Source organism: Carassius carassius, chromosome 39 (assembly GCF_963082965.1).
Source record: "Carassius carassius chromosome 39, fCarCar2.1, whole genome shotgun sequence".
NCBI lineage: Eukaryota > Metazoa > Chordata > Actinopteri > Cypriniformes > Cyprinidae > Carassius > Carassius carassius.
Genome location: NC_081793.1, coordinates 13978695 through 13997130, shown reverse-complemented (window position 1 = coordinate 13997130; position 18436 = coordinate 13978695). Strand labels below are relative to the sequence as shown.

The 18436-nt window shown below is 36.7% G+C and overlaps 2 protein-coding genes across 3 annotated transcripts; one reads left to right on the top strand and one right to left on the bottom strand.

The window, feature by feature from the left end:
* The first annotated feature begins 692 nt into the window (after positions 1-692).
* On the top strand, positions 693-10385 carry LOC132121432 (SH3 domain-binding protein 1-like). Its single transcript, XM_059530792.1, has 18 exons — positions 693-951; positions 3242-3284; positions 3394-3498; positions 4145-4221; positions 4365-4476; positions 4564-4640; positions 4768-4855; positions 5424-5492; positions 5882-5972; positions 6084-6220; positions 6392-6503; positions 6933-7014; positions 7125-7205; positions 7322-7435; positions 7518-7615; positions 8401-8530; positions 8644-8912; positions 8988-10385. The coding sequence occupies exons 1-18, from the start codon at positions 905-907 to the stop codon at positions 9272-9274; spliced, it is 2019 nt and encodes a 672-aa protein (XP_059386775.1). The 5' UTR covers positions 693-904; the 3' UTR covers positions 9275-10385.
* Positions 10386-11387: 1002 nt separating this feature from the next.
* Positions 11388-18436, bottom strand: LOC132121433 (cdc42 effector protein 1-like). 2 transcript variants are annotated; one of them, XM_059530794.1, is made up of 3 exons: positions 18241-18436; positions 14044-14829; positions 11388-12171 (listed from the first exon to the last, which is right to left on the bottom strand). In XM_059530794.1, exons 2-3 carry the CDS (start codon positions 14492-14494, stop codon positions 11561-11563), a joined length of 1062 nt encoding a protein of 353 aa, XP_059386777.1. In that variant the 5' UTR covers positions 14495-14829; positions 18241-18436; the 3' UTR covers positions 11388-11560. The 2 variants fall into 2 exon arrangements, with proteins under 2 accessions (XP_059386777.1, XP_059386776.1); XM_059530793.1 differs by lacking the exon at positions 18241-18436 and adding an exon at positions 15701-15872.

Sequence of the window (18436 nt, the reverse complement as noted above, 5' to 3'; positions counted from 1 at the left end):
AAACACACGTTTCTTATCCAATGTTTCTGACTGGCAAATAAAAAAACGTCCAATGCGGATTCATCTGGTCACTTACAAAAACCATAGCTAACCATAGTTTGCGTGCGCCAGTATGGCATGATTTATCTACGATTCATTATTTATTTATTCACATTAGAACTGATATTGTATTTGTCTGTGTTTCAGTGGGCTCCCTGTAGGAGGCTCCATCTCCCCCTCATTGCATGTTTACTTGGGACTGGTTTCAGTTCATTGTCATAACCACAGTGTTCCCAAGAGGATTATTTTTGATGACACCACAATATATATATGACATAAAAAATGATTTCCCCTTTCACCTATCTTTCACATCCTGCTGTTTGCACACACAAACAGTGCATTTTTAATGGTTGTAATGGGACGGACAATTGATTGCCAAAAGCAATAAAAGTAAGAAAACCTTTATTAATGCTACAAAATTAACTATGGTGAAGCAACTCCCAGTTTACAATTAACGCTGATGTATATATAAGTAAATATTTAAATTATTAATTCATTTTCTTTCTAGTATATAAAGCCCCTTACTCCATCGACCTCACTCCTGGCAGATGAATGACAAATGAATGCTCTGTGTTGTCCAAATCTACTTCAGTGTTCTCTGTGGCCAGAGAGGACTGTATGACTTTCACAGCATGATACGAAAATGTCTTTCCTCTTATGCATTTGGTAACTTCCTCTTTCTCCGTGTCGATGAGGTGTGTGCACAAATGTGAAACAGTCAAGTCGAAACTGTTGCTGACACGAGTCTGAATGACATGCCTGTTTACTGACTTCAGAGAGCAATATTCTCCTTCAAATGAAACTAATATACTCTTAACCTGCATGTACGAAACAAGGACCTAAAGGCGACAGATTCTTCACAATCATGCTAAAGCAGTTTAACATCTTAAAACAGTTTGGAAATGGGGGGAAGTAAGTACTTTCATTTGTTGCTTTCAGACTATGTTTGTGGTGTTTAACGTGACTCTGTTACAGGAATGTCACTACATGTGACCAAGTGACTGTTTTAGCCTATCTTTTGTATCAAAAAACAAAATATTAATATTATTGATGGCTGTTTTATTTATCCTAGCATGAGTCATTTGTGGTGTAAGGTGCTTTGAAATGAAGAAGGCGATTTGTTTCATATTCTGTGAAAATTGATATGTCTAGAACTTTAGCACTTATTTCTTACATTGATTGGTAAATTCATTTTGGTTTAAGTCTCGTTTAAGCCTGAAAATGAAATGTCATACCAACATTGTGTACCAACATTAGATTTTGGATTTTAATTGACATTTCCTCTCTCTGTGCGTACGTAAAATATGATTTCATTCTACATGTAATCATGTAGTCTAAATAACTTGACGGTGATTAGGTGATTGTCTTGAAAGAGGCCATCATAAAAGGTGTCAATTTTTAGTTTGTGAGGGTGGAGAGCACATCTGCAGGTTGCAAAGATGCTAGTTTTGCAGCCTGCACTGATATGACGTTAACAGGATATTAATAAACTTCTTAACCCCAGACTCATAACAGAGACAATACCACGCTGATAAAATTGTTTGTGTGACCTTTGAAGCGGAAAATGTATACCACGTACTGCATGTGCTTGTTTTGGTCCTATGGAACAGTCTTTACAATCCGCAAGACAATGAATAAAGCCAGGAAAAAAACGAAAAAAAAAACAATTATTTTGTAATATATTGAATGTACAGAAGTGTTCAAAAGTTTGGGGTCAATAAGATTCATTATTTTATTCAGCAATGATGTATTGAAATTGATCAAACGTGATAGTAAATTAATAATGTTGAAGTGTAAAAAAGATGACTAACATCTCATTTTCAGTGACTGATAAGATTTAAAATCACATAAGAATATCTGATGCAATCACAGTGTAAGCTGATCACCACTTAAGCGACACAAAAATGGCTTCTCATGATTTTTGTGTTCTTGGATGCTTTTAGAAACATTTCAAAAGTGAGAAATGACACCGTTCATCTGTCTCTGTGATGATATTTCAGGCTTGAAATTATGTTCTGTGTATCTCCTCGTATCATACGTGCTACACAACAGACTGTGGTTGAAAACGAGAGAGTAAAATGGTTTGTGCTTCAGTTTGCAGTCCACTTCCCCTCTACCCACTTTGTTTGGCCTGTTTTCTACAGCGGCCTCGGCTCTCTAATCTTAGTTTTAGATGCTTTGAGTCACAGTGGGTGGCAACTTTTTCTAGGTAAAAGTTTAGAATTTCTTTTGATTTAAGTTTTTACATTTACGTTCATTAATTTAGCAGATGCAATATACACGAGAAGTGCAGATGCAATATACACGAGAAGTGCTAGTAAATTACTAGCACTTCTCGTGTATATTGCATCTGCTAAATTAATGAACGTAAATGTAAAAACTAGTAGTAATACAATGTTTCGGCCATCGTTCAGAAAAGTACAAGCTAGAACAAGGAGGAAATAAGGAAAAGTGAAAGTGTAGAGGATGCAGTTCTTAATCCGTATGAGTTTTCAGCTGTTTAAATACTAACTAGGTTTCAAAATTAGCTACTAATACATTAACACTCTCTTTATGAGTTTAGTATATACAGCAGTTAGTTTTGGCCCTTAAATTTAATCACCAAGCAGCGTTTCAGGAGTATAGGTACATAGTCCAACAAAACTGGGATTTATTTTTTATTTTTTTAATTTTGCATCTGTGTTTTAGCAGTATCTGGCGAAAATTGTCTCTCTGGGAAGTTAGTCACTGAATCATTCATTCAGTGGATTTGTTTATACACACACTGATCATTCAGGAACACTAGCTGCATCAAAAACCACAAGTAAATAATTTGTGACCATTTGAAAAAATTTGTAGATTATTGTATATTCGGATATACTACATACTGTTTTTACCTACTAAATAGTAGAGAACTATACATATTCAGACGCAGCCACTGTCTTTATGAGTGAGTCATTAAATCATTCATCCATCCAATTTGTTCAAAAACCACTGATTCATTGAGGAACAAAAAGGTCATCACGAGTGCATCACTGAATCTTTCCATTCAAGTCCATTCAAAATTTACTCAGTAAACTACTTGTTTATTGAACTTATTGCTTATTAAGCAGTTTTACATTTGCAGGCATGCTGATGGTCAGAAAATCAACATAGGTCCAGCATCATGGAGGTTACCATCTGTGTTAAAGTAATGTTCAGTGCACTTGTTTCTTTACTGTAGGTCACAAGATGCAACTGACCTTCTCTCAGAGGATCTTGTTATGGTGAGGCATTTCCACCACAGTTCTTGAGAGGCCTATATACACACAAGCTGTGTTACCAGAATATGAATACAGGGCCCTGTAAATGAATCCTCCATCTGGTTCATTTAAGGTGGAACAACGTGTGGAGCCAGCAAAGAAAGCTGCCCAGATCATCTACAAGAAGTTGGTAGGCTGCCTGCAGAGTCAGCAGGGACTGGACTCTGAGAGACGGATGGTAAGCCCCTATTCAATCATGTGGTTTGTAAGTGTGTTGGATGAAATTTTGACACAGATTAAGCAGTTGCTGTATATGACAAATGAGTAGCGTTCAAAAAGACAAATGAAATGGTCATATGATGAAATGCCGTGGCTGTGAAAATCATCTACATGGACCACCATCACAGTGAAATAGTTCAATAGTATATCTTGGCCTATCATTTTGTTAAAAAAAGCTAATCCCTAATTGCTGATGGAGAGTCCTTGAATCTCACTTCTGAGGTTTTCGTTTTGTCTTTAAATGTGGATGATTATGTCTGGAGAAAAAGTTTTGGATATGCTTTGAACATGTGGGAGCTGCTCATAAGTGCTAAATACAGGCCTTTATTTTCTTTTTCCTCAAAAATGTTGTAAAACAGGATTTAGTGTGGAAAATCTGCTCAGTTTCTCTGGTTTTTGTTCAGTTTTGCCCTCTTTTTCTTCCTTTTGTGTATTGCCTTGGGTCATGGATTTACACTGTTATTTTATATTGTCCCCTAGCTGTGATACCCATGTAAACTAATATAAGTAGCTAGTTCTAAAGCAGAACTATCAAAAAACTTGCTACGCAATACTTCCTGATTTCTTCAATCACTTCGCTCATTCAAATTTTTCATTGTTTACAGAAAAAGTTACCCCTCATGATGCTGTCTGTCAGTATGGCTGAGAGCTTTAAGGATTTTGATGGCGATTCCTCCATAAGGTAAATATTTCAATGTTTTAATGTTGTGTAATGTTCATTTACCTCAGGCAGAGGTAAGAGTAAATTATAGCAAATATTGCAAAGTTACCTTGGAAATGCACCCTTTACAGTCTGCTTCTAAGCATACCTGAACTTTCCTGCAGAAAAGTTTTGGAAATGTGCTGCTTTATGCAAAATTTCCTGGCACGGACTCTGGCTGACTTTGAGATGAAGCTGGAGAAAGAAGTTCTTGTGCCTCTGAATAAGCTCAGTGAGGTAGCTTCTTTCTTTCTTACTACCAAACTATATGAGCCAAAACAGGCCGTATTCTTGACCCATTCATGAACCTTGTTATCTATGCAGGATGATCTGCCGGAGATCTTGAAAAACAAGAAACAGTTTGCTAAACTTACAACAGACTGGAATAATGCTCGCGTCAGGTGATTTTTATTTTCAACATTATGACCAGAATATGTCTCAATACTTCTCTTTAAACACAAGTCACACCTTCAAAACTCTGCGATCCTCTTTTATGAAGACATGAACTTTTATGTGTCTCACTTTTAGATCTCAGACCAGCACAGGCCCACAGGCCAAGCAAGATGGACTAAGAGAGGATGTAGAGGAGGCCTGGAAGAGACTGGAGTCTATTAAGGTTAAACTTGGATATAGTTGGTTTCTTCACTAATCACAGATTTATTATGCTATTATGGCCAATTCAATATCTAGTTCAGTAATGATCAGGGATGTCCCATCTCAGTCCTGCAGAGTTTAGCTCCAACTTTCTTTAACACACCTGCCTGGAAGGTCTGTACTTTCTAGTATGCCTAGTAAGAGCTCGATTAGCTGGTTCATGTGTTTTTTTTTTTTGATTAGGGTTGAAGCTAAGCTCTACAGGACACCAGCCCTTCAGGACTGAGTTTGGACACCCGCGTCTCTAGATCTGATCTGATAAAATACAATTTGGCTACCAACTGAAACTTTACAGCTTGTTCAAATCTAACTTACACCACTTGATTATCTAATTTCCTTCCTCTACTGTTCATACTGTCAGAAGGCCAAGAAAAGCATGTTACTTAAACTGTGAAAAAGGTTAGCTAAACAAATATTTTTAGGTTTACAAAGTCGACATGAAACGTGTGGCTTCATCAGAAGAGGTTGTAGTATTTTCAAGGAATCCACAGCAAGGAAATCAATAACACAACACATTTTCTTTCTCTCAGGATCAGTACTCTGCAGACCTCTATCATTTTGCCACTAAAGAGGATGAGTATGCCAGCTACTTCATCCGTGTGAGTACCTATGTCCTAAGTGTTTCTCAAACTTCCCCACAGACCCATCATTAATGCTCAAGTGCCCTTTTTCACCGATACCATGTCAGAATTGTGTTCCTTTGAACTCTTATTGCACTAGTTATCATTGATCTAATGAAAATGTTAATTAACAGATATCAGATCAACAAATAGTCAATACAGTGAGTTGGAAAAAGCAAATGTGTTTGTCTGACATTTTGCGTTATTTGTATTATATGTATAAAATGATTTATTTACTTGTGGCTTGTATATAAATAATTATCTTATCATTGCCATTCAGTTGTCCTGGGATGACTCCTTGGAATGTTTTCAGTCAGTCAAGGGGTTAAAAAACATACTTGAGATTGTTTGTGCTCCTTTTCTGATAGCTTCTAGATTTGCAAGCTGAATATCACAAGGCCTCATACGAATTCCTGGAGAAAAACATAACCGAGCTCAAAGAGAGTCACAGCAACACAGGTGAGCAGAGGAAAAGGTTGATTATCAGTGATTAAAACATCTAAACATTCAAATCGTTCAAACCGCAGCATTAGCACAACTTATTTGAAAAGTATATCTGTCTGATTGAAGAGCCCCAGATGAGTTCATCAGAAGAAAAGGTTTTCGGAGAGCCTCTGCTGTCTCACCTTCAAAGCTGTGGAAGAAAGATTGCTGTCCCTATTGAGGAGTGTGTCGGCATGCTGCTATGTACAGGGCTGAGGGAAGAGGTTAGCACACACACACGCGCACACATGCATATTTAAAAGCCACAAATGCACCTACACACAGATGACTGCACACCCACATAACTGCATGCCCAGTATCATGAGCATAGTGTTTCACTTCTCCACTCTCATCTTAACAATCTCTCACTATCTATCTTTACAACTGTCATCTAGGGTTTGTTCAGGCTAGCAGCTGCTGCATCTGTTGTAAAAAAACTGAAAAGCTGTCTGGATTCAGGGACTGTCGACCAGAAAGAGTTCAGCTATGACCCACATGCTGTGGCAGGTGAAAGGCCATAGTAACTTTTTTTGTGTGATTTGTGTGAGCTTGACTTTGTTTGTATGAGTTTGGTATTAGCTGATGCCTTAACTGATAAGAATGGGGAAAGTGCTTTGTGATACGCCGAACGTGGTTACAATATGTGGTTAAAGTAACAAACTGCAGCATATATAAAAAAACAAACAGATGTGTTGTTAGGATCCTTACTGTAACATTTCAACCATCATTTATTCATGTTGTTTCAAACTCGTATGATTTTCTTACGTGGAAAACTATAGGAGAAATTTAGCAAAATGTTCATGCTGCTCTTTTTTATATGCTAATAGTAAACAGGGACTGATGGTGTCTAAAAATGACTCAAATGAAGCTTTAACCTCTGTGTGCTATATTCCTATACTGGTGTTTAATGTTATTTTGTTTGTACTGTCTTTTCAGGGGCTCTCAAGTGTTACTTGAGAGAGTTGCCTGAACCGCTCATGACATTTGAGTTATATAATGAATGGTTCAAAGCTGCAGCGTAAGTCTGTACATGCAGCTTGTTTATTTCTGTATCAGTGATAAAACTCCTTAGATACTGAGTTTGAATGCATTTTAATTGTCTTGTCGTGTTTTTTTTTTTTTTTTTAGAGAAAAAGAAACAGATGAAAAATTAAAGCAGTTGCGCACAGTGTTGCAAAAACTTCCTAAAGAAAACTATGACAACCTGAAGTACGTCAGAGTTTCAACTCTGAATGTCTCCTTTCCACGTCAGACCATTAATGCACATTTTCACACTTCACATTCACTCTGTCTATCTTTCTTTGACTTCTCTCCCTCTCCATCAGATACCTTGTCCAGTTCCTGTCATACTTGTCAGAACAGCAAGCGGTGAATAAGATGACACCCAGTAATATAGCCATAGTGCTTGGACCTAATCTTCTGCGGCCTCGCAGTGAAGAGTCAGTATAGCACCAAGTCTAGACTAAAGTATGCATCTAAAATGCAATCTCCTAAAATGTCACTCTGCTTTCTCTTTTTCAGTGAGACAGCATTGCTGGACATGGCATCTGCCTCTTCAGTACAAGTTGTGGCTGTCATAGAGCCGCTTATACAGTATTCCAAGAGCCTCTTCCCCGAAGGTAATGGAATGTTACATAAGTCATGGTTCACTGTTGTAAAAACAGCATTAAATATCTTTTATATCGTATTACTTCCAGAATTTCATTTCTGTTCATTCTTTAATGCAGAGGTTGCCAAACTTATTTTAAATTATAATTATATAATTAAAATATCTACTTGAAGTACCCCGTGGTATTTTAAGTTAATATTTCAGTCATTTTACCAAACTTTTGCATGTTTATAATTCTCTGATGTTGCTTAAAGGTCACATGGCAATACAAACAAGATAAAAGAATTTACTTTTTTTTTTAGTAAGCGTTTTATTTTGAGCTTATTTTGTCTTTAAAGTAGACACAAATCTCTTTTTAGCTGTGATACGGTCTCAGTCCACATTACATTCACACTGCTGTTTTAGGGACCCAATTAAATTGAGTAATTACAAAATTGAATATCTTTTGTAACTTTATTATCTTTTGTAAATTATATTTATTTTGTAACTTACAATTATACTGTACAATACAAATTAATATTTGCTAATAATTATAATTTTATTTTAATTTCAGTTACAATATAAATATTTATTATTGTTTTAAATTTCAAATGTCTAAACCATCGAGCTTTAAAAATGTCAAATGCTCAAGCTCTTATTATGGTGGAATACTGCTGAATTGCTAATGTTATTAGGAAGTTTTACCTTTTTATTTATATATCTGATACTTTATATTATGTATCAGATATAAAATATAATTAAAACACTGAAGTGCAAAGAATTTAATTTTGTGAAATTCAATATAATTCTTTTTAGAGGTTGAATTTGAGGTCCCAGAACTCCCTGAAAGCCCGATCCCGAAAATATCCCGGAGACCACTTTCTGACAGCATCTTACCATCTCCCCCTTTCTCCTCTGCTCGATCGTCACTATCGAAAACTGACAGGTAGTCAACCAACGTTGTCATTTTTATGCTCAAAACTTATAAAGTTACAAAAAGTTTTTAATAAAGTTACAAAAGTCTTATTTTGTTTTGGCTTTGTGTGCTTCTAATTTCAGCTCGGCATCATCTGAGGACCTTGGGGTGACAGTAGTTGTGAAATCTCAGGTGAACCGTGATGCTGTTGTGTGGGACAACAACGATTCTTATTCAACTGCTCAGCCACCTGCACTCAATCACATGCCTTCAGCACTTCCTCGTTACACTCCGGTACACGCCCACAGCCAATCACAGGCTAAGACACCGTGCTCCAGCCAATTAGAGCCGACTCAGGAGCTGCCCTCCCAATCCCAGGAGCCTACCCTGAAGATCGCTGCTCCTTTTAAACGTATGTTGGTGATCATAGATGCTTTTTGTGTTGTCTCATTGTGGTAGAACCTAAATTTCCAATTGATTTCTGCAGCAAGGAGGTCTTTCATTCAGCACAAGGCACCAAACATTGCCAAAGGCCCTCCTATTAACCAGGCAGGTGCTTTCCCAGCAGCCCAGACGAAAGTGTTTCCTGTTCCTCTGCCGAGAAGCTCTGAAATAAAACCACCACCTTCACCCAAGCCCGAAAACACCCAAGCTTCATTGGCCACGTTGCCTGAAGGAGGACCACAAAAGAAACCCCAAGGCAGAAGACCTAAAGTTCCTCCTCCACAACCCCCCCAAGCACTGATCAAGCAGCTCTCCTCTCCAGCTCAGTGAGTCTTGGAAAAGAAAGTCGACTGGGAAAAAGCACTGGTTTGCTATGACATCTAACAGTTTGTACTTTCTCATGTGCAGTATCTTCTGGTTAAGCTTTTAACTGCAGTGTTTTTTAATACACTAGTGTTCAAAAGTTTGAGGTCTGTAAGATAAAAAAAAAAGTTTTTGCCAAAAATGCAGTAAAAAAAAAAACCCGTAATACTGTAAAATATTGTTACAATTTAAAAGAACTGTTTTCTATTTTAATATTCAAAATGTAATTTATTCATGTGAAGGCACAGCTGAATTTCCATTACTCTATTACTCATCATTACTCCAGTCTTCAGTGTCACATGATCCTTCAGAAATCATTTCAATATGTTTGATTTGGTGCTCAAGAAACATTTTTTATTATCAATTCTGAAATCCGTGATGCATTTGTTTCTTTGATGGGCGGAAGTTCAAGAGAACAGCGCACTCCTCTAAATTTATAAATATCTTTCACTTTCAGTTTTGATCAGTTTAATGCAATCTGAATAAAAGAATACATTCCTTCAAAAAAAAAACAAAAAAAAGCTTTGACCCCAAGCCTTTGAACAAAAGTATATGTCGTTTTGGTTTTCCTTTTGGTATATTAGATCAGCTTTATAGATACGGGTTTTAAGAACTGTCAAACAAATATACCACAGTACAATCTGACATCCTTTGGTTTTAGTTTAAGGCGTACTGACAAGCTTCAGGTTAGATATTAATATAGAAGCATGACATTTATAAACGCCATAACAGTACAATCATCTACACACTTGTTAAAGCATTTTAAGGCTGATGTTGTTCATAGCTTCTTTTAATGAAACTTTATTGCTGTCATTGAAGGGTAACATACATTGCTGTTTTGTAAATTTCTTGTGCAAAGCCGCTCGTACGTACAGTATGTAGATATTATATTGTGATAAAGGGAATTGAGAGGTTAACTGTCAAAATAAAACTTAAATTCAAACAAAATTCATATTGATATTTAATCATAATTTCATAATACATTGATAAAAGTTTTTGGGCATCATATAATATTACTATATACTGTGTTGCTCTTAAGATATTTATCATGTAATAAATGAGAGAAAAATGAAAGTCATGGTTGGTTGTTTTATCTGTTTTGTATGTGCTAATGTGAAAACCTAAAGCACATCACAGCTTTGTGCATCACATTGACCAGTGGGTCTTCGTCTTATCTTTTAAAGATTGCTGGTTTCCAAGGAAATAATGTTTTTAAAAATTAAACTGCCACACAGTCTTCACAATGGGAATATGAGCTATTAAAACTACATGAATGCAAAATGCTAAGTGTTAGATACACTTGTATTAGATTCAAGATAGCTAGCAAGTATATGTCTGTACTTCTACATGGTATCACTACATTACATACGATTGAGGTTTACTTGAAATCTAAATACTGTAAACTCAAATTGTGCATATTTTAATGGTATATTGTTACCACTGTATAGCTAGCTGTGTTTATTGTGCATTACAAAGCTACTGTGGCAGGTTTTATTTACCTGGATCAAATCTAATATTTTAGGAATGAGAAGGTAGGATCAAGTATAGGTGAACATTTGAGATGCCAAAATGTATGTTCTTGTCCAATATTAGAAAACTGAAAGATTTACTCTTATGTATGTAAAGGGGTAAATAACAAATAATCCGCTTTCATTTTCCCCAAAATTGTAAGGAATAGTGCATCCAAAAAAAAATATCATTATGAACTTGTAAGACCTTCCTTTTGAGGAACCAAAATTTTAGGTGAATATCTTTGGTGCTCTTTTCCATATAATGAGTCTGAATGAGAACTGTACACTCCAAAATGACAAAAAAAGCACCAAAACTTTAACAAAAGTAATCCCGTTCACTTGTGGGTTGTAAGTAGTTTTCTTGAGTCCCACCATAGCTGTCTGTGAGGAACAGAACAAATTTCATTATTGTTACATTTACAATTTATTATTTAATTGTTATTAAAGGTTATCCCCCACCACCCACCCACCCAAAAAGAAAAATCTGACCTGATCTCATTCCAAACCTTCCAAGCATTTCTTTCAAAATATTTTAAAGAATGTTGGGAACCAAACAACATTGAATTGAATCTTTTAAATGAATCAGTTTATCATATACAGAAAACCAGTCTGGATGATTCGTTGAAAACTGAACCAGAATTGATTTGGTTCACGAGTCAATTATGACAGAATGTTCATTTTTGACTTTTAAAGTATCCCTTTAAAATTGCTGTACGATTTGGATGTTAGGCATCTGGTAGTGTTAGACTTTGATTTCTTCCTCTTCATCAGGATAGCTGTATGGTCCTCTCCTATGAGAGTTGTTGTTGTTTGTATTCCTGAGTCCTCCACTCCCATAATGACGTGCCAGCACATCAGCAGCCCTCTGGAAACTCTCCGGCTTCATGCCGTGATCCTCAATGAAGACTGGGCGCATCTGATCCCCCAGCATGGATTTTTTGGGTGACTCACCATTTACAAAGTCTGAATTCTTCCACTCTCCTCCATACAACCGTGTCCTACCGTCATAGTCTTCTCTCAGGAGAGAGTCCACCAAAGATGTGGTTGGGTCCGAGTCCACCTCAGAGTTCTCATTGGTGGACTGTGTTTTTTCGCTGATGGGATCAGTCTTCTCACACACAGGGCTGTCAATCACGGCAAAGACTTCAGACATTAGGGAAGGGCCCAGGTCAAGAGTGAAGGAGTTCATGGAGTCAGAAGGACTGATGGAGTCTGAACAGGGGAAGGACGGGATACCCGTGTCTGTGAGCGAGCCTCTGTGGATTTCAGGCTGGCAGGCTGATGGAGAACTGCCCTGGGCTGGATGCTCAGTGCGGGACAGTCTCGGCAAGGTTACAAAGCCAGACTCCAAACCTTCAAAACAAAGAAAGAACAAAATTAATCTTTCTTATGAGTTCGGCCAACAGAGGGCAGTGAGAACCAACACATTGCATTTAGAACTTTCAGACTGCAGCCTAAGCAGCAGGAGTAGCAAATAATTTCTGCCATATGGTTGAATGGCCTTAAAGTGATAGTTCAGCCCAAATGTACAATTTTGTCATCATTTACTCACCCTCATGTCTCAGTGTTTTTGTCCATACAATGAAAGTCAATGGGGTCCATACAATTATGGCCCCTAATGACTTTCATTATATGGACAAATGCAGTCAAAATATCTTCTTATGTGTTATAAGAAAGTAAGTCATACAGGTTTGGAACAACATGAAGTAAGTAAATGATAACAATATTTTCTTTTTAGGTGAACTGTCCTTTTAAGATCTGTGATTCTGACCATATTGAACTCTGTAACACTGCACACTTGGCACAGAAAGGGCAGCAATTACAATTTACAGGAAAATCTTGGATACAGAAACTCTTCACATGATTGAAAACAGGGCTCTAAGACGGGATGTGTGCTCAGCACTAAAACATCTCATTCATAGCTCCCGGTCAAAACAACAGTCTGATGGGGAGTCATTCAGTCAGCTGAATTAAACACTTAGTTTGCTTACTAAAACTTTCCATATAGTGATAATTAAACTCATCAGACTGTTTGGGTGTGCGTTTGGTGCATGTTTTTTTTTTTTTTTTTTGGTATGCAAGGGGTTGTTTATGAACAGGCTCTCCTGTAGAGCAGCCGGTGAGGCATGTTTGAGGTATTTGAATGGGTGAGGCAGACGCTGATCACTGAACTGTAATGTCTGGGTCTAAGGAGTCTGGGATTGCCGCAGGTGTTTAGATGGTTTATCAAACAATTTCTGTTTAATCTGACACATGTTTCCCTCAAGGACACAAAGCTAGTAAACAAACATGTTTAATTCAGACAAAACATACACGTGACACAGTGGCTACGTACACTGCCATTCAAACAATTTGGTCTCTTATGCTCAAGAAGGTTGCATTTATTTGACCAAAATACAATAAAACAGTAAAATTATAAAATATAACAACATTTCTATTTAAAAATATGATTTATTTTTGTTATGCCAAAGCTCCATTTTCAGCTACTCCAGTCTTCAGAGTCACATGATTTTTCTGACATCATTCTAATATGCTAATTTGCTGCTCAAGTAAAATTTCCTTATTTATTACCATTGTTAATGATTAATATTTATGCTGATATACTAACAATGATTAATATTTTTGTGAAAACAGCTAATACTTTTTTTCAGGATTCTTTGATGAATAGAATATCTTTTGTAACATCGTAAATGTCTTTATAGTCAATTTTTAAAGTCAATAGTTATAGTCAATTTTAATCAATTGAATGTGTCCGTGCTGAATACAAATATTTTTATATTGCTTAATCCTGTTCGGTACACACATTTCAGTTATTCATATTTTTTTTTTCTGTTTTATTTTATTTTACATTTCATTTCATTTTAGTGCTTTCTACAACACATTTACTGTATATTAAATCCACGTAATGTGTATGGAACTGAACTGAATGTTTTTGTTAATGCAGATGTGGTGCTACAAAAATGTGCAAGATTATATTCATCAAGGTAATGTTCATGATTTTATCCAGCTTTATAAGGATTTCGTTTATTTTCATGACCTTCTAAAGCCTAGTTATCTCACATTTAAAATTCCATGATTTTGTACCATCATACCTTCCATCAGCCATGCGGTTTCAATCATATCAGGAGGGACATATGTACACACACAGAAGGCCCATAACTTATGGGCTTCACTTCTGCATTTGAATCTGAGTCTGTCAAAGGTGAACAACACTTACAAACTCACCGTACAAGTATGTGGAGGTCTCTGATGTTTTGGGTGGACTAGGGAAAAGCACTTTGACAGGAAAGCCGTTGGGTGAGTCCACGTCCAGCCGGGGGAGGGATATGGCATTCTTTATGATTGGAGAAATGGGTGGAGGTGGGGGTGAAAGGTCCTTGGAGCTGCCGCGGGGCCTTTCGGGGGTCTTGCGGACACGGCGAAGCGTGCGGGAGAAGAATCCCTCATTCTTCTCTGAAGTGCAAGAGTCTCCGTCTGTGTTATTTCCTGCTCCACCATGGTTGCTGAGGAACGAGGTGTCCCCGAACACATCCCCTCCACGGCCCACATGCATGGTGTGGCGGAAGTCGCCCAAAGGGGGGCTGATCATGTCTGGGGTGAGTTCACCTTTAAATCGACGCTTTCCTGAGGAGTGAGAAACCAGGCCCTTCAGGCCGGTGAGCTTGCCCAAGTTCATGGCTTCTCCGGGTACAATAAGCACGTTTCCAGAATCAGAAAAAAAATCCACAAATTTTGTTTAAAAAAATGGCGAGAACACCGTAAGAAAGCAAATTATACACGTATCCCCCTTTAGAATAAAAACCGCAGTTGAGTGGAAAGTTTTTTTGCACAGTTTCTCAAAAGGCAGACGCATTCAGCTATGTCCCGTTTTGGCCATCGGTCTTTGTTCATATCCAAAAAGATTCTGTGAAGATAAATGTGAGCTGAAAATATGCATGACTCCAATTCCTGAAAACCTCGGCTGCATATGTGGTAAAAGATTCTGGGCTTCACAGTTGTTCTGGGTTTTTGCTTTTGAAAAAAAAGAAGAAAAATAAAATCAGTTCAGAAATAAATTTAGCTCAGACTGAAGATGTGTGGTTTAGGACTGAAACCATGTGCTCCTTCTTTAGTAAGGTCCAGAGAGTCTGCTGCTACATGCTCTGGAAGATGCAAATATTAACAAAATATCTGTAAACAATTCAGTTGCTAAAAAAAAGTGATATAATATGGTATGAGACATAGGCACAGACATGCTACACTAATTATCACATTTTAATGTACAAATGTATATATTTTTAAAATTGCATGTTTTGTAAAACTGAGTAAATTTGAGTAAATTTGAGTTGAATTATTGAGTGCAGTGCCCTTTAAAAACCTAAATTCTGCTTTAACTCACTTGCACTGTACAGTATTTCAGTCGTTCACTTTAAGGGTATCCTTTTACCAAAGTATGCATATTTACCAGAGAATTTGTAAAGAGACGCTAAGGTTACATTTCACAATGACATGAAGTTTGACAATTTTCTCAAAAAAAAAATTCAGTATAAAAAACATTTAATAGATAAAACATTTTGTTTACTATTAATAACTATTATTATATTTTTTTTAGCATTGGGTCAGCTCAGACTTTTAAATTGTCCTTGACTAGTTAAAGTCATGAGAAACATTTTAAAAGGAGCAATTCCATCAAACCACGACAAGCTTTGCTTTGGCTGTGTTCCACATTTCATGCTAAATTACCAGTAAAGACTCACCATCTGTGATAAGCACAAGTCATTTAGCCAAACTTGTTACCTGATAAATGTTAGGTCATAAATCTTATCGATTCTGCTGGACCTAGGAGAAACACTACAATATATATCGTTTAAATATACTGCTAAAAATTACACAGGCCACATACCTTAATCCAACTTGAGTAATCAATGTGATCACATGCTTTTCCAATACAAGTTCATTCAGTAACCTTTGACCTGCACCCTGCTGAAGTGTAAGGTGGCAGGGAGGCTTGTTGCTTTATCCCTGCATGTATACTCTCCTCATGCTCCTCCACTCCCACTGGCCTCTGCTCCTGATCCTTTGTTTTTAAAGATGCTCAAATCCAATGGCTTACTTGCCAGGAATCTCCAGGGGGAGATAAAAGGTCTTTAAAAGGCAATAAATTAAATGTAATAATCTAGGCAATAGTAGCCTACAGCTTGACGGAGGCTCCTTAAAGACTGGCCATGTTCAGGATAAACCCCTAATCCCTCTTCCCTTCCTTTACTCCGAATCCTGCTGTCTTATTCCAATCAGTCGTCCCAGTATGTAGGGGTTCTTGTAAAAATCAACAAAGTCCTGTATGAGAGAGTGAAACAGGTGGATGTGTAACACAGACCATGATTAAAGCAGACCAAAAGTCCAATACAAATGATATTATCAGCATAAAAATTTGAGTGAAAAGTTGAATTTAAAAAATAACACGAATTTCAGAATGTCTTAGCATTTGGTACAGTTTGTTTATTAGTGACCTAGAAATAGTGTATAGAATCTCACTTTTATTATTTTTTATTAATATTATGTATTGTTTATTTCTAAAGTATGTTATTATTTATATATGTCTTTGTTTTACATAGTATATAATATTAAATAATATTACAATGCGAGTCAAATGTTTGGAATAATTAAAAAAATAATAATAATAATCATGTTTTCTCACCGAGGCTGGGTTTGTTCGATCAGAAATACAGTATTATTGTGGAATATTATTATTTTATTACTGTATCACAAATTTTACTGTATTTTTAATCAAATAAATTCAGCTTTGGCGAGCAAAAACATTAAATAAATCTTAATTATGCCAAACTTTTGACTGATATTGTATATAATATTACATAACAAAAATTCTGTTCATAAGTCTTGACATTAAGTGGATTTAATAAGTATTGGTCAAACATGAATGTCCATATTTAGATTTATGGTCAAAAATGTATTTTGGGAACGTTGTCCTAACAATTTTTTTCCAACATCTTCTGAGAAGGAATGGGTGGTGGGGTATGTCGTTGTGTAATGTGCTAAACATAACTTAACAAACTAATACACTGACATTCAGCAGAGCTGCTGTTGCCTCTTGACATGACAAATGGCAGTAAACTAAAACACATCATTATTGCAGCTGTTTTTAGTGAATGCAAACAATACAATTATGTCTGGGCATTGTTTGAGAGAAGTAGATGTGCATGTCAACCCCTAAACACCAGTCTAATAGATCCAGTGTGTGTGCATGCATTCCTGGGGGATACATCTCTGTCAGACATCCAGTACAGTACCCACATTCAAGATTAGAAACATGTCGGACTTCCTTCATGTGGGCTTAAATGTTGATCTGTCCGATCTTAATAGCACTTGCTCTTTGCAGCCGTCCAATACAGATTTATATAATATAATTAAGTAAACAATTTAACATCAGTCACATTGAACATTTGATCTTTTGCATTGAAAAAGGGTTCAAAAGGAGTTCAATATACAGTACCTAACATATTTCTCCCATTCCCCTGAAACTACTTCTTGATCAGCTAGGCTAAATTACTGTATAACTTAGCTAACTAGGTGAACAAACATTCAAGATAAGGCCTCATTTTTCCTTTTCACCCCATTTTTTCTCTCATCTCGTGTGGTCTAAAGAAGAAGAAGAAGAAAAAAGGCTGCAAAGGCATAAAGCATGATTACAAATATTCTCATTTCATCATTTGATCATATCCTATTTTTACAAAGCACTCAGCATGACCGTCTGGCGGAGTGAGTCCATTATGGAAAATAGCACCGATGCAAATCTCAATGGTTCTGTGTGAAAATATACTGTAACATGCCCTGTCTGTTTTACTCATGTCATTATTCTATGAATAGGCTATATGGGACAAGGACAGATCGATGTTGCTGTAACAGTCCATTGATCTAGTCATTTGTGAACTTTGGATTTCATTGCTACACAGAAATGCCATCCTAGTTTATTCACTTTTCAAATGTACCCTAAAAGTTTAACATAAAAGTAGACTTGCAAGACAGTGCATGTTTTTCTCATCGGTAACCATAACCAAATCTTGAATAAAGCTTATGGACAAGTACGTAAACCTTAAATTCCAACATCTAATTAAATTAATTTATCATAAAGAATGAAGTGATTAATGACCACCGTTCATAACGGGCATGAACTGTAAGTATGCCGTGGAGCGCGCATACTAATTTTACAGCAGCATATATTAGGTTTCCTCCGTCATGCACTCAATAACACACGACTAGTCTGAATTTATGCCATAGGGTAGACTACTTGTTGACTAAATTAACATAGGATAAGCTACTAAACAAAAAGCGAATTTAGGAAACTGAATATGCACTTAAATAAGTCGACACAATTCAAAATGTTGAGGCATCAATGTTACAATTGAGTAAACCAGTACAACTCACCTCGTGTGTTGATGAATACAAGTGTATCATGCCTCAAAAAGCGATGAATGAGATGTATCTCCACATAGCAAGATCCTGCAGTCCACCACAAATCTTTTCTCTTTAGTACAGTCTTCAGTTTGAGAGGCAACGGTCAGTGTGGAGCTCCGTGTCGCGTTTGGTCAGGCGAGAATCGCGGGGCGGGCGTTTCGAACAC

Bases quoted from the DNA above. Each gene is read 5' to 3' on its own strand.
- LOC132121433 (XM_059530794.1), bottom strand. From the start codon at position 14,494: ATGAACTTGGGCAAGCTCACCGGCCTGAAGGGCCTGGTTTCTCACTCC. The intron at 12,172-14,043 runs GTGAGTTTGTAA...TTTGTTTTGAAG, and splicing joins GACCTCCACATACTTGTACG to GTTTGGAGTCTGGCTTTGTA.
- LOC132121432 (XM_059530792.1), top strand. From the start codon at position 905: ATGCTAAAGCAGTTTAACATCTTAAAACAGTTTGGAAATGGGGGGAA. The intron at 4,641-4,767 runs GTGATTTTTATT...TCTCACTTTTAG, and splicing joins TGGAATAATGCTCGCGTCAG to ATCTCAGACCAGCACAGGCC. The intron at 8,913-8,987 runs GTATGTTGGTGA...TGATTTCTGCAG, and splicing joins GATCGCTGCTCCTTTTAAAC to CAAGGAGGTCTTTCATTCAG.